We start from the raw sequence: 15839 nt of genomic DNA, 5'->3' as shown, positions 1-15839 counted from the left end.
ATAGTCCTTTTCTTCATAGCAATTTTATCATTTCTGAGGAAATGACTGTTTATAATGAGTGTTTGATAATTGATTTGTTAATGGGGACCTATTATGCTTTTCCTTATTTTCAGTCATATACAGTATATAGTGTTACAATGTCGGATGTTCATGTTAAAAGTGTGAAATAATGATGTAAACATATGTAGAAGTAATCCCTGTGAACAAAAAGCTCAGACTTTAGACTGCGTCGAATGCTCGGTTTCCACCGTTTTTTTCTATTTTCAGCCTGAGCCTGAGCTTGTGACAGATTTCTTTATATTTTCATCTGCTCCATGCACAGCACTCAAGTTCATTGCTCTGCTCCACTAACATTATGGCATTTTTCCATTGTTTTGGGGGTAGTCATGCCGAGCTATGACTCAAGTCAAGCTGGCATGCTGTGACTGTTTTTCCATTACACAGTACCGCAAAACAAAATAAGTAGTTTATTTGTTGGAAATGTACTAGTTGTCTGTAGCTCTTCATCAAACATCATCATCACTGTGGCTGTTTCTGCTTGTACTATTCCTCCCTGCATTATTTCTAACTGATCCGCTGAACAAAGAGCTCCAAGTATTTCCATATGTTGTTGTGTCAACCAGTTTTTAGCGCTGCTCACGAAGCTCTGCTAATTCAGTGAGGAACTTGTTTTTATTTCCTGTAAATTCTTCACAATAAAAGTCTCCTGTTATTTAGTCATTACAAAACTTTTAACATGAAACAGTAAGGCAGGAAATGTTGAGTTTGCATCGGCGGCAACTTAACACAACTCTGATACGGCTGCTCCTCGGCAGGCTTCCGGAAAGCTGGCCAGTCAGAACAGAGTGGGCTCATCGGGAGGGGGGGCCGTAAAGAGAAAGGAGCTAAGACTGCCTTTTAAGAGACATAGGCTGAACTGAGGGGGTTCATAAAGGGCCAGTATAAGATAAATAAGGAGTTTTTTAAACTGTGAATCATGCAAAGCTTCTCTAGTGGAGTCCCTAAATAAAAATATAGAGCTGAAAATGAGCATAATAGGTCCCTTTAATTTATTCCAACATGGAGCAATGATTGATATCACACAAAAAAACAAATGATTAGTCATAAAATAGACAATGTTGTGATGCTAACTAGGGTTTTGAGGCCAAAATTAGAAAGGGTTTTCTGTTTGAGTTTTTAAGACAAAGCAGTTGTAACACATTGTAATGCCCAAGGTTTTGGAATGAGATGTTCATCAGTCAAATACAGATGTAATGTTGGGTTTGTTGTAAGTTTTTGATTGTGCCATGAGAAGTCAAGAGTCCACTTTTTTCAACAGCCACTCCCTGCTTTTTCTCTCTGTTGGCTTTTTACAGAAAACAAAGACTACGATGCGTACCTGTCCTACACCAAAGTGGACCCTGACCAGTGGAGTCAGGAGACCAGGGAGGAGGAACGTTTTGCCCTGGAGATCCTCCCTGATGTGCTGGAGAAACATTACGGCTACAAACTCTTCATCCCAGATCGAGACCTCATTCCAACAGGAAGTAAGCACCGTGACTGTGTAATATACTGTATTGGAGCGTGAGGGGCATTTACTGTTTTGTGTAGCGTAGTTGCTGCAGTGTTTGGAATATTTCGTCATAGTTTTGAAATGTTTGTTGCTTGTTGTTTTGTCTTTAGTGTTGTTTTTCACTGTCACTGTCTTGTGTTTCAACATTTTGTGCAGTTAGGGTTAATTCAAGCAGGGTATATCCGCACTCATGAGTGATGAATGGATGATTGTTCCACTTTTCCAAATTAGGGAAGAGGGAAAAGGCAATATTCAGCCCAATGCTGTCAATGAGAACCTTTTTCTTGTATCCTCTAAAACCTCTCTTGATAAAAGCAAACCATTCTTAACTGGCTGTTCCCATTCTATGTATTACAGAAATGGTAATATCGTATACAGTGAGCACTGGGAGCTGATATAATGAACAAATTTATCATCCTCCCTGGTTGTCATCCATGCATTTATAAATCCATGAAAATTCTGTCTGAACATATTCTCATGCGTGCTAACTCTGCTGAGCCCGTAGTACACAGTGTGCTCTAGTTAGTAGTGATGCTGTGTGTTTGTACTGTAGACTTCATGTGGAACAGATAAAACGCAAACACATCCTAGCTGGTCCAGACAGAATTAAACATCAATGGGAAATGTGTGAAGGCTCCGAGCCCTGCCGACTGAGCTGTCTCTTTCCTTTAATCAAAAGACAAGTGCCGCCAGCTTCAGCACCAAGCAAAATCATTGTAGATGAATGTCCAATCAGGGAAACATGGTATGTGAAATAAAAGATGAGCGAGAGGAAACTCGGCCACTTTTTACGACTGTGTTGAGAATTTTTCTGTGTCTGTACTGTGTTCTTCCTGTGACCTGAATGTGAACATGTTTATGTTTAGGTCTCACCAATGAGCATTACCAGGATGACACTCGACTCTTTGGAGGTACTCGCCCTCAGTCTTTTCCTCTTGTATCAGCTGCTGTCATTTACCTGCTCCTAGGAAGTTTCAAAGAGGCGCTTAGAGTGACGCTGTTATGTTATCTGAAATATCAGGCCCAGTTCAGTAGACAGCAACTCAGTCTAATCTTATATACTGTGCAGCTTTATCAGTCATCTCCAGCTTTGTCTGTGGGTCTGCCTTCTGGAGTATTGATTGCAATACATAGAATAGTCCTTTACATTGTAAACATACATGCATTTATATATGTATGTATCTGCACACACATACGCAGTAACCATGTGATTCTGTACACACTATACACTAAAATCAGTGTAATAAAATCAGACGCTGCAGGTCGACAGCCGGTCATTGTCTTGTGTTTTGTGTCTGGTGCTGTATGTCCATCCATCGTTGAGTGTTGTGCCTTGTTCTCATTAGATCTCCTGTGTTGTATGTACATCATTCAACTATGTCACCACTCTTATGCCTTTGCATTTTTCTTCTTTTCTTTCTTTACCCCTTGTTCTCTGCAGCCTACATAGAGGACGTGGCACGCTGTGTAGATCAGAGCAAGCGCCTCATTATAGTTATGACACCCAACTATGTCGTGCGGAGAGGCTGGAGCATCTTTGAGCTGGAGACACGGCTGCGCAACATGCTGGTGACCGGCGAGATCAAGGTCATCCTGATTGAGTGTGCCGAATTGCGCGGCATCATGAACTACCAGGAAGTGGAGGCTCTCAAGCATACCATTAAAACCCTCACTGTCATCAAGTGGCGTGGCCCCAAGAGCAACAAGCTCAGCTCCAAGTTCTGGAAGCAGCTGCAGTACGAGATGCCGTTCAGACGCACAGAGCCCATGCTCACCCACGAGCCGGCGCTGGACGTCAGCGAGCAGGGCCCCTTCGGAGAGCTGCAGACCGTCTCTGCCATCTCCATGGCAGCAGCCACCTCCACCGCCATGGCCACCGCCCACCCAGAGCTGCGTTCCTCTTTCCACAACACCTACCACACCACCATGAGGCAGAAACACTACTACCGCAGCTACGAGTACGACATACCCCCAGGAGGGACCCTGCCACCTCTGTCCTCTCTAGGGAACCAGCACACCTACTGCAACATCCCACTAACACTGCTGAACGGACAGAGGCCTCCTGGGAAGAGCCGAGAGCACAGCCTCGAGGAGGCACATGCTAACAACGCCATGCTCCCTCTGCTGCCGAGAGAAACCAGCATCTCCAGCGTCATCTGGTAGTGATGAGCAGAATCAGCTGTAGGAAAATCAGTCAGGGTCAGACATGGCTAGGCTCAGTCTGGTAGCTCTTAGGAACACAGTCAATGGTCATGATGACAGCGAGAAGTGTTTTGGATCCATTTGGTTCCTCGTTGTTAACTGGCAGCAAGTCATGGAGATACAGCAGGTTTTTGGACTCTGTCTCCCTCTTTTTGTTTTGTTTTTTTTTTCAAGTGGACAGCACCTCCGTTACAGGAGATGTTTTCTATGTGGAACCACAGGAGATTTATGAACAAAATGATAACACACTGTTTCATCAACTAGCGAGAGACGGACTCGCAAGAACTTGACATTAAAGAACAAACACACTATGGCAATTGTGCACACACACATACAAACACATACACACGCAAATGTGCATACATACAAACAAAAGGAAAACAGGGTCTTGTACATATATTTCAATTTATTTGTAGCATCAGTGTTTTCCTGTTTTGTTCTTTTGTTTGTTTTACTCAATCATGTTTGTTGCCTTCTCTACTGTAGGACTTTGCTTTAACTTGTTATACAGAGTTGTATATTTTTATTGTTTTCTCTTTTTAGTTTTTTTTTTTTTTAACTCTTATTTCAACATGCTTGTTTGGAAAGCCAGTATGTCATGTACCTGCGCTGTTGTTTTTTTATGTTTGTCAGTTTCTTTTTAAATCTTTGTGTAGTTTCAATTTTTTAACACTTTTGGAATTGCCTGGACATTTCAGGAGCTTCGAGGAGCTGAAACTTCTTTTTGTTTACCTGTAAAAGGTGTATCTAGTTTAAAAAGAAACTCTCTTTTAAAAAATCATAGAATATGCAAAAAGAAGGAGGAGCTGGCAAAAATACACCGTCCTGTTGGAGCAAGAAGGAGGAGCGGTTGGAGGGCAGTGCTAGTCCTCTCCAATCATATAGACCAATAGACTGGCAGAGCTCTCTCTAAAGCTTCATATTTTCTATTGAAACAAACAGCCTTGCTGTTTTAGAGTGATAGTGAAATGCCTCACCTTAAAAAGAAATCTGTAGATTATTTTAAAAAGAATTCTATTTTTATAACAGAAAAGAGTTTGCTTGAGAAGTCATACTATTTGCATTTCATCCACCATAGAAAGGGGATTTGTGTATAAGTGTTATGCTGGTTTTGTACACTTGCAATGTGGTTCCTGGTTTGTTAAGAGATTTAAGGTGGCTTTTGAACCCCACATGAAAAAATACGTCCTGTTCTTGATTCAGAAGTAAAGCATTTTCAATGTTTTGGTTTTTTTAAAAACATAATATTATTCCCATTCTGATAGTTACTTTGGCTCATATGGATAGTTCATGTTTAAGGAAAGAAAATAATACATTTGTGTTTTGAAAGACTTTTTAAATATATTTGAAGGTGTGATTTTTGAGTATGCATAGCAAATAGATATGTATTCTATATATAATATAGATATTTATATAAATATATAAACACGATTTTCACTTGGAAAGAAATGTCTATCTTTATAGAAACACAATCATTATCAGTTGCCCTTACTTTCTCACTGCACATTAAAAACATTGATTTCCTTTTGATGTTTTCCTTTTGTGTACTAGTTTTCATGACACCCTGACAACATACTGATTACATTTTAATAGTCAGATTGATGGCAAGTTCATCATCTACTGTGCGTTCTTTGGTGGCAGCAGTTGGTTAATGGGTAGAAAAGTGAGTTTGAATCAGCGATCCCGCTTAAAGATCTGGCTCAGAGAAAGTGAACAAGCATCCTTCTCTCTCCAACTACTGATGAAATGCCTCTAAACACCACAGAACTAGACTGTCCCTTCAATTGCCAACTGTTCTTGTAGTAGACGCCACTACAAGACTATTTTGGTACTAGACAGCCTGTGTGTCCAACCTGTTTGTCTTCATCTGCTCTCTGTGATTATTGCCATAAATAACAGCAAGTTGAAATGATTTTAATTCAGATACTCAAACAATCCTCTAAGGACATTATGAAATGTGTTATGCAAATGATGAAACATGGGAGATATAATCTGCTGTACCCAGAGGAGAGAGAAAGAAACCATCTTGTGTCCAGATGTATGCTGCATTTTTGGATCTCTTCTTCAATGATTCTTTCAAGCCTTTCAAGAAACAAATTACTCAATTATCCTTAACAGCCAACCATCAATGCAGTGGGAAAAGGTCCATTTTTAGACAGCGCATAATGACGGAGCTCATGAAGGGAATCTGACAGTTTATAATGTGCTGATAGGGGGGTCTCTGTGGCCTAATGGTTTAGAACTCCTGCCATGTAATCGCAATTTCCCTGCTTCGATACTGGCCGGAGACATTTATTGCATGGCAGCCCCGTCACTCTCTCCCCATGTTTCCTGTCTATCTCTGCTATCAGACAGGAGCAGAAACGCCAAACAAAGATAAACCTTTAAAAAAAAAAAAGTGCTGATATGAGAAACATTTCAGCTTTAAGCCATGGAGCTTCATTTGATGCCTGACTTCCGCTTGGCGACATAAACACAATGAAGTCTGAGTGCTGCCAAAGAGTGCCATCTCATGGGGATTCACACTGCGTACAAGGGGTGTTTGTGATTGAACACTGGTAAACACAGAAAGAGAATGCACATTTACTGATTCACTGTCAATCCCAAGAGAGAACAGAGAAAAAGAGAAACTGGGGCAGAAGAAACAGACGGGGACAGACTGAGTTAAAGCCAGAGAAAGGGAGAAAGAGAGTGAAAGACAGAGTTTGTCACAATAAAGACCGTTTTTGTCCGTGCCAGGGTGCACAAAAAGGGCTGTAAAGCTCAGAGGTTTTTAGACTATGTAAACACACAAACCCCAAAGACAGTTATAACAGCATCAATAAGAAAATAAATGAACCACAACCACTGGAATTTTCATTGGCTGCGGTTCTTTTCATAAAGATGCCACCAGAGGCATGCACACACACAAGCACACACAACATGTTGTCAACCACAAGTAGAGCTAGTGACTGTTGTGTGTTGGCAGCCTCCTGCCAGACAGCTGCAGTTTTATTAGCAGACACTGGATTAATAGACTCTTTATTACCCAGAGCAATTAAGGACTTAATTGGAGAGAAAATAGGCCCCATCGAGAGGGAACGGGTAGAGGAGATAGTCAGGAATAAGCATATCTTTAGAGAAAAGTCCATAGTGGCATATGTACAAGTGTGTGTGTGTGTGTGTGTGTGTGTGTGTGATTTTTCCCTTTTTCCCTGCAATGCCTCATCAGACCACCAGGAGGTATGTGAGAGTTATCAGTGCTCACATGTATCATCCAGCTGGTATCTCATGTTTTCTGCTGGCCCTGCTTATTGTTGTCTTCACTTCCTTCCTTCCAGTGGTAGTCCATTTCAGTTGAATGTAGTTATTCTGTTCTGAGTGGCAATAAAAATAGTACAGAGACATTTCTCTGCTTTGAGGCACACTTAACAAAAAAAAAACCTTGCTACTCTTGTAAACATCTTTTTGTTGAGAAACTAAACTGCAAAGTGATAACATTCCTGGAAATGAAATTTAGTCTACTCTTAGTATTTTGTTTGTCATAAACAGCAGGAGCTCTAGCAGAAAAGGCTACCAAACTGGTGAGTCCATAATCAATGTTGAGCATTGGTGAGGGGAGAGTACCTCGACCCAAAGCTTTGCTCAAGCAGCCTTTTTCTTTTCAAACACACATCAGACTCAGGGCTGAAATGTGCAATCTCTCTAACTATGCATCATATGGGAAGACTGCATTTCATCAGAATACTGTTTAATAAGGCTGTTGTTTGTATAGCACTTCCCGTCCTGCACTCTCAGCCTCCACACTGCCTCCGCTTTACTCTCAGCTCACACACACACACACACACACACAGTCAGCTTCCATATGCTGTTGCACACTGATGGCAATGCTCCCAGTTTTAAAGTCTAGCCAGGAATAAGAGGTCATTTCATGGTCCAATGGCTCTCTGACTGGGAATTTTTTTTTACTTCTTCTTCTTTTGTGTGTCTATCTCCGTCCCTCTCTTTCTATCTCATTTCCACTTCCTCTCCTTTATTTGAGTATAATCCAAAAATCAGCAGAGTGGGGCATATATAAATGTAAAGTAGTTACCTCCTGCCTAGGTTATTTTGTAAGATCGGGCCAAAACAAAGCCACAGGGACCAAGCACAGGTACAGGCCATCTGGCCCTTGAACAGTGACTTGAGTAGTGTAGCTGCTGGAAGCGGGAATCAGGGCCTGTGTTTGTCAAGCTGCTAAAAGTACAATTTTGGCCTTAAGTGAAATATAAAAGTAAGAATCCTTCATTTGTACTCCTACTCGCAAGCCTATCACTGTATTTAAATGTCTGATAGTCTGTTAAACCATTTTTTATTTTTTTTAAATTTGGCAATTATCAAGGGTGCTAACAAAGAAACAAGACTGAATCTGGCATTGACTTTATTTGCAGTCACCTTCTAAGCATATTCATCGTCTGCCCTTGTCAGTGTGCTACTAAATTCTCCTCATTATATGATTTCTCTGGCGAATCTAATCCACCAACTGCAGAATGTCTTGCAGCAGAATTTTGTTTCCATTTCAGCTGGTTTCCTTTTATTTCATCCCCAGTTACATATTTTAAAATTTTAATTATATTAGGCTGTTGTTCATTTCACATGTAAATTATTCATCCTGATCTTTTTTTAAAAAAAATCACACAAATAAAATGAACTTCTTAAAAATGATATATGTTCTTAACATACCACATAAGGATTGAACAATATGGCAAATGTAGGGTCAATCCATATCTCTGATTGTCCTTCTCTGCGTATAATCATGTGATGAGAGTTGCTCTCAAAAGTTACTTTTAAATTTTGCTGCAAGTAGCAGTAAGTCACTTGATAAATGTGTTTTACTGCTCATTCTTTAGTGTTCTTAGACATTTGATAAATGCAGGCCCAGGTCCAGGAACTTAGCTTCATAAAATTATTTGGTCATACTGTAAGGAAGTCTTTGCCCCACTGTCCACTCATATTGTAAAGTATTTTAACATATCAGTCTCTATAGAACTGATAGAAACAGATGTTTTATGATGATGCCATGAGCCTACAATCCCTGGTCTTCGACTTTATAAGACCGGTTTCCAGCTGCTTTTCCTCTGCACTATAAGGGTTTTCCAGGGAGTCCATCCTCCATCCTTTCACTACACACTATATGCTCTGGACATTTTAGCCTGCATCAAAATTCCACACTGTAATGGCCAGAGTTGGAGGGACGAGTAGAACATTACCTGAGGCGCTTTTACTCCACCATTTCTATACCCCTCTGTGTGTGTGTGTGGTGTGTGTGTGTCTCCTCTCTGTGTCAGCGGGTGGGGAATGATGCATGTGCACAGCCTAAAAGCAGCAGGTGGTATACTGTTGCACCCTGGTGGTCTAACATGGCATTTCACCTGTGTTTAGAAGTCACAGTGCCACAGTTGAACCCTCCTCCTTACCTGCAATGTGACAGACGGGACTGTGTGGGCTACCACAGACTCATCTCCATCTATAGTTGACGTAATAAACCTTTATCAATAAGTTCTGTAAACAACACAGTTGATGTGAATCAGTGTGACTCAGATTTTTCAAGGTAACATATGTATGCTGTAGCTATCACTGCTTACGTACTGAGACATATTATCTCCTGCATGATGCTTTCTAAGACTGATTTCACACAGGAAAGTGTGTCAGTGATGACAGAGCTGATATCACATACACAGACACACACACACAAAATAAGGAGGTTAAAAAAACAATTCGGAGTATTTTTTTTATTATAGAAAAATAGTTTATATAAAAACAAATAAGTTATGAATTCCAGCAGCTGCTTTGTATTTTTCCTCTGTCATGACAATTTTCAGCCTTCAACACACTCAACATCTTGCTTTCTCTTTCATTCTCTCATGCACACACACATATTCTTGCCTGTGTTGCTCATTTCACAGTCCTTGAAGATCTCCCACATACAGTAGTTGTAAATGCAGTCCCTATCCTCCTCATCTGCCTTCTTACCCAATCAGAGCTTGGAGCATATCAGTCCATCTTGCAGCTGAACCTGCTGAATTCAACTCTGTCCACTCTGGATCTACTTCCCGTAGAACATCTCCTTGAGCACCTCCTCAATGTTGACGGTCCCTATGATGGGTTTGAAGAAGAGCTGAGCGACCACCGGCGGGCTGATGGCCCTCAGCATGGACAGAGCGATGAGCAGCTTGGCGAACCGCGTCGTGTCCTCGCGGTGGATCAGCCTGACGTGCTCGTTCAGAGCCTGGTGCGCCTCCCGACGCAGAGACTGGATGTAGTGGAGACAGCGCAGACCCTCCAGATCTGCGGAGAGAAGACGAAAAGGGAGATGAAAGTGAGACGACTGGAAAAAGTTCAGTCTCTAGTCAGAAATGCTGTAAAAAGACTACAGACAGCTGTCAGTTAGAAAATGCAATAAACCTATTTGGTGCCCAAATACTAAAGTCTAACTCAGTGGTAGATTAATGGCACCATATAATTTCAATTATGCACAAGTTACTGCTAAAAAAAAAGCATATCTCCTAAATACACTATTAGGCAAACTTGTAAACTATGAATGCACTATTGTACTGACTTGAAGATAATTTAATAATCTAGCCTGTGTTACACTCAGTTGTAAGTCAGCTGTGTGCCATCTGTGTTAAATAACTTTAACAACTCTGACCTACCAGGGTTGAACAGCACAGCTCCTTTCAGATACGCGTACTCCTTCGTACTGATATCTACACTCCAGCACTTCTTCAGGAAGGCTTTGATCGCTTCGATATCCACAACAGAGACCCCGGCTGTCGCTCTGGTCTGGCCGGCCAGCACCTCGCTCTGTCTGTCCGGTAAACCCGTGAGGATGCGCTGTAGCATGCTGGGCTCCACGGTCTCCGTAGTCTCAAAGTCCACCCGGTCTTGTGCGAGTCCCAGCACGAGAAGGGGCGCCCAGCCGCTCCGGATCAGCATCAGCTGGTCGTCCTCCGGCAGCTCACGAAAACAGGGGACGTTTTTCACGAAGCGCAGCGTCTTCACCAGAACCGCCGACGCGGCTTTGCACGTCACCTGCGGGGAGCGGAGGATACCTCGGCGCCGCGTCGAGCCGCAGGAGCAAGCCTGCTGCCGGTGCTCCTGCAGCGAGGCTGGGGCTGCGTTGGAGGAGGTCCTGTGGAATAAGTTATGCAGTGTTTGTTGTTGCTGTTGTTGAGATTGTTGTTCTTCTTGTTGTTGTTGTTGATGATGTTGTTGATGTTGTTGTTGTTGTTGTTGTTGTTGTTTCTCCTCTGCTGTCGCAAGGCTGTCACTCTTCAAAATGCTGTAGAGGATGCTGCTGCTGTTTCGGCCGCTGGCACCTCGACAGCGGCAGCCCTCCAGCGTGGCCATGGCCGCTGGCCGCTCTGCATGGGCCGGAGCTCAGCGCGTCCCGCTGTCTTTGAAGCGCCGGAGGTCAGTTCAGAGGTAGCGCTGTTTTCTTAGCCCCTGATAGCCCCGAGTGAAGGGCAGCACGTTTATATTAGCTCCCGTCTTTCCCCGCGCTTTGAGAGCTTTTTCAGACCCTCTGCATATTCCGCCTCCCACACTCAGGCACCTCCTCCTTCTCCACCTCCTGTGTCTCTCTCTCTCTCTCTCTCTCTCTCTCTCTCACGCACGCACACAGACACACACACACACACACACAAACTCACACAGTCACTTCAAAGGGAATTACATTGACTTACATTAATGTCCTGGAGACTTATCCTCACCGTAACTATAACCACCACATGCCGAACCCTAACCTTGATATAACCCTAAACTAACCTTAACTTTAAACCAAGTCTTCACCCTAAAATTAATGATATACATCAAGGGGACTTGCTTTTCGTCCCAGTAAGGGAGGCGACTCCCCACAAGATGATGACTGTAAACAGATTTATGTCCCTATGATATGAGGAATACCTGGTCCAAACACACACACACACACTTATACATACACACACCTTTTAGGGCTCAAATATTCAAGACACACTGCTGTAAAACTTATTGTTTTGCAAGAATCCACGTCAGACAATACGCACCTTTCATCTCTTTTGCTCATCTGTGAAAAGTTAAAACAAAATGCGTGTCTTCAAAATCTCAGCCTGATGGCACAAAATCAAAGATAAAAAGCAATAGTCAATAGGTCTGGTTAATTAAATGGATTGTGTTATTAATTGTGAGAGAGAATAAAAAAACCAAGAGGGAGGAAAACACAGACAAGAAATCAGAGCCTAGTTCTATTCTCAGCATTACCTTGACTCTCTGGCAGTGCTGTTTATCAGGCAGGAGCTGGTAAAAAATATAGGCCAGCGACGGATCTGAAGGCTTAATTATTTTAGGGACAATTTATATGATTTTCTATGAGAAAGAAGTAGGAAGAGCTGAGCTGTGAAGGCCAGCCTCCAACCTTGACTCGGACACACTGATATTGATTTAACCGTGAAAACAGGAGCTGGTGAATTATGATGTCATGACTCAATGCTCTCCTTGCCTCTGTCAGTGAAGGAGGATGGGGGGGGGCAGGAGGGGTGATGGTGGGGGGGGGTAGCAGGGGGAAGGAGGGGAGGAGTGTGGAGGTCAGTGAATGAGAGACTGAGAAAGACAGGTCTGGATAAAGCAGATGAATTAGAGGTTTATCTTAATTGCTCCTAAGAGGGATCACAGGTTAGGGCTGGCTGCTAACTCAGAGAGAGGGAGGTAGGGGGGGGGGGCTCTGGGGAAATAAGAAGTGATTACAGAGGAGTTTATCCAGAAAAAAACAAGCAAGGAAGAATGAAACAAAACTAAAAATAATACAAAAGTTTTCAATCAATGTCCTGACTTACAGGTTCAGACAGTTCTGGTGTAGTCACCTATACCCTCTCACTGTCATGCGAGGGTCTTCTTGGAAGGTTGCTTTGGTGTAGAGAAAGGATGACACTGAGTGCATGTTCACATTCACGAAATCCAGCAGTAAACAGGACCTCAGTGTCCACTTGTTCTGTTGCACTGAAGGACACGGCTATGAATGGAAGCAGGATGAAAAACTTTTGCTGTAGTGCCACAATATTGTTCAGAGGCCGAATGTCTTTGTATTGATTTAGCTGGGAGAGAAAACAGAGAGATTTTTCACATGTTTATATCAAGGACACCGCGGGATAAACAGCCTTCACTCAGACTGTCTCTTCTCCTGCTCAAGGCCCAGCCAGCGCAGGTTATAAAAATCCTTCCGTCTCAAGGAGAGATTACATTATGTCTTGTTTCAAACGCACAGAGTTGAAATTGCACTTTGTCTTGCTCTTGGGTCCTCCTTTTCTTCCTTTGTTTATCAATTTGTACAAGATGTACTTAAGTAGCCCCATCGTCTTTCCTTCTGACAGAGCAGATTTGTCAGGCTAAATTTTAGCTAAATTAGCAGTATTATAATTATACAGACTACCTATTATATATCCTGTACAATTATAATAATAATGATGAACTAAAGTGCTTTACATGAGGAAAAACATTTCAGCACTACATTTAAATAAAATCAGGCACAAGAAAATGTGCAGGAAAATAAATTTAATAAAACACACCACAGAAAATAAGATAAAAGAGAGTGGAATAAATAAAACAAGTAAGACTAACAGCAGAAATAAACAAAAAAAACCTTGCTTTAAATTGTCAGACAATGTTGAATAAGAAGATTTTTCCAAACTTTAAGTCCCCCGCTATTCAAAAATGTCTTTTTCTTCATGTTTCTACAGTTGAATGTTTGAGGTTCACTGTGCAGAATGATGTATGTGCAGAGTTTGACACTAAAAGACTGTTTTCACATTCATCATCTGCTGAGTGCAAAGTTTTGCCTGTGCTCACCTTAAATCTGAGTTTAAGCCGTGTACTTACGAGCATGATCGGCGACATCACAACTAGTTTGGAGCCAATCGCAGATCACAGATATCAATGAAAAGGCCTACCTCAAGGACATAGAGGACCTTTCCCACTGGTGTCAGGACAACAACCTTCTCCTGAACGTCAGCAAGACTAAGGAGCTGATAGTGGACTCTGGGAAGAAGCAGGGAAGGAACTATGCCCCCTTTAATATCAATGGGTCCTCAGTGGAGAGGCTTTAAGTACCTCGGTGTCTACATCACAGAGGGTCTGACCTGGGGGCTGCATACTGACTGTTTTGTTATTGTTGTATTTTTCCAAGCAAAGTATCTTTATATATCTTAAAACATGTCTGGAGGGGATCTTTAAAGCTGCCGAAGGGGAAATAAGCAAACAGTTCCACATCCAGCAGTTACGGAGCAACATTATCATTGATTTGGAGTCGTGTTTCCATCTACCTGGTGAATGTACATCCAGTATTCACTCTCTTTTAGCTCTGTTTTTGGTCTCCATCAACTCCTATCTCTTAAGCTGCTGAATGCTCCACTGTGTTCACCAGCTAGTTGCTAACTGTGTCTATGTGTCTTTTGGTGCTGAGCAAGTACTGTGCATTGGTTTTTAAGAGCTTTTTCTCTGACAGCAGCTGCTTGTGGCCAAGTTGGTGCCAGAAATTTAAACAATGAGCTGAAACTCATTATAATGCTCTGTAAATCCAAGGGGAGCTGCAGAGTCAGGAGGTAATTCTCTGTCACTACAAGCCAATTTGATACATTGTTATTATAAAAAAAAAAAATGTTGATCATAGCCGCTTTAAGGGGTTAATAATACTTGATCAATGAAATGTGGAGATGTTTTATTGCTGAAGGTTTGGCTGTACATGTGCTGTGTAAAAAATTGCTTTCTAGAAGACGTACCATCAAATGAAGTACACTGAGTCATCAGCTTTACAGATCCACTTTCTCAGTTTTCTGTGATAGGGAGCAGATTCTTTCTCTGGCCCAGTGCCTGCTGGTCCTGAGCCCAGTTTAAAATGGCTCAGTACGGGGAGGCCCTCTCGCAACCCTATCACATATCCTTAAGGATGTGAGTGCACAAACTGCCATATCCCAGCATTACATTTACAAGTTAAGTTCTACCCATTTAACTGGGGAAACTCTTTGCTCCATTCCCTCCCCTAACTCCCATCTGCCAGTGGTCTGTGCCGAAATATTTCGGAATATGCAAAAAAGTTATGAATAAACAGATATCGATTGTTCACACGCATGCTGTCTGTGATCTGCACTTCTGTAGCGAATTGCAATGACATCCAGACAGTCAGAGTCAGACAGCATCAGCCACGCTGCTGCTCAGTGTCTACTGCTGAAATTTAGAGCAAGGTCAGTACAGAGGAAGCGACTCACTCAGACAAGGAGCATGGGAAAGTGAGAGCGACATGCAGGAATTAAAGGGGGAAGGAAAGACAGAGTAAAGAGCCATTTAAAATAAGTTTCAAGTTGTCAGTGTATGATGTGTTTGTATATAAGTTTTATGAAAACTTTGCCAGAAATTTAAAATTCTCCTTTGAAAAGATAAATTGCAAGTGTATCCACTTAGGTCTACAACTAATACTTTGAAACCGAACTTTTTCAATATGCACAGATTGCTCAGGTAAATACACAAAATGCTTTCAATAAGTGAGTATTATTGCTTTTGCAGTGGTAAGCATTTCCTGAAGGTTGATCACACAAATGAAATTCTGAGGTTGCCGTGACCCAAGAAGACAGCTCTTTGGCACATTCAACCGAGCCGGCCTTGAAACACAAGTGTGGAGAAGAACACAAGGTTTTTACCAAACACCCACAGACACTCAAAGACAGGTCTCAGAAACATAAGAGGACAACTTTGTATGATTCAAGGCTTTGCATTAAATGGCTCCCCTGGAAAAGTCTTGTACTGCATTGTTTGTTGATTTGTTGGGCGCTCTTCTGGCGGTTGCTATAGTGACTGCCTCCATTTTCTCTCTGTGGCTGCTCACATAAAGGACTGTGTCCTTGTCTCCATAATAGTTACAAATTGAATACTGCACTTTCCAAGGACTCATGTCACCAACTTACATCAGAGTGAGAGTGTGTGTGTGTTTGTGTGTTAGAGAGGAAGAAAGAAGACAAGTTTGCTTTAGATGTGCTCGATAACTGCAAGGTAAAATGGACAGGTTTTTTTTTTTCACTTCGTTTTGATTTATTTTGTGGATCAA

General features: G+C 42.0%; 2 protein-coding genes across 7 annotated transcripts in view; one reads left to right on the top strand and one right to left on the bottom strand.

Annotated features, from left to right (window-relative positions):
- The window catches only part of il1rapl1a (interleukin 1 receptor accessory protein-like 1a), a 279430-nt gene extending 274182 nt beyond the window's left edge, over nt 1-5248 (top strand). For 5 of the 6 annotated variants that reach the window (XM_067603961.1, XM_067603958.1, XM_067603959.1 and 2 more), the window contains 3 exons: nt 1356-1526; nt 2419-2463; nt 2994-5248. In XM_067603961.1, the coding sequence (XP_067460062.1) occupies nt 1356-1526; nt 2419-2463; nt 2994-3715 (938 nt within the window). In that variant the 3' untranslated portion in view covers nt 3716-5248. The remainder of the gene's footprint in view (nt 1-1355; nt 1527-2418; nt 2464-2993) is intronic. The other variant, XM_067603960.1, reaches the window with a different exon arrangement.
- A 4241-nt stretch (nt 5249-9489) lies between these two features.
- nr0b1 (nuclear receptor subfamily 0, group B, member 1) lies at nt 9490-11347 on the bottom strand. Its single transcript, XM_067603952.1, has 2 exons — nt 10426-11347; nt 9490-10060 (listed from the first exon to the last, which is right to left on the bottom strand). Exons 1-2 carry the CDS (start codon nt 11120-11122, stop codon nt 9819-9821), a joined length of 939 nt encoding a protein of 312 aa, XP_067460053.1. The 5' UTR covers nt 11123-11347; the 3' UTR covers nt 9490-9818.
- Between the last annotated feature and the right edge of the window lie 4492 nt (nt 11348-15839).

The sequence above is a fragment of the Thunnus thynnus genome, chromosome 11, assembly GCF_963924715.1.
Source record: "Thunnus thynnus chromosome 11, fThuThy2.1, whole genome shotgun sequence".
Taxonomy (NCBI): Eukaryota; Metazoa; Chordata; class Actinopteri; order Scombriformes; family Scombridae; genus Thunnus; species Thunnus thynnus.
Note: the sequence above shows the minus strand (reverse complement) of the source record. Positions and strands in the feature narration are given on the sequence as shown.

Coding starts and splice junctions, on each gene's coding strand:
- nr0b1 (XM_067603952.1), bottom strand. CDS start 11,122: ATGGCCACGCTGGAGGGCTGCCGCTGTCGAGGTGCCAGCGGCCGAAAC. Junction 10,061..10,425: donor AGCTGTGCTGTTCAACCCTG/GTAGGTCAGAGT, acceptor TTCTCTCCGCAG/ATCTGGAGGGTCTGCGCTGT.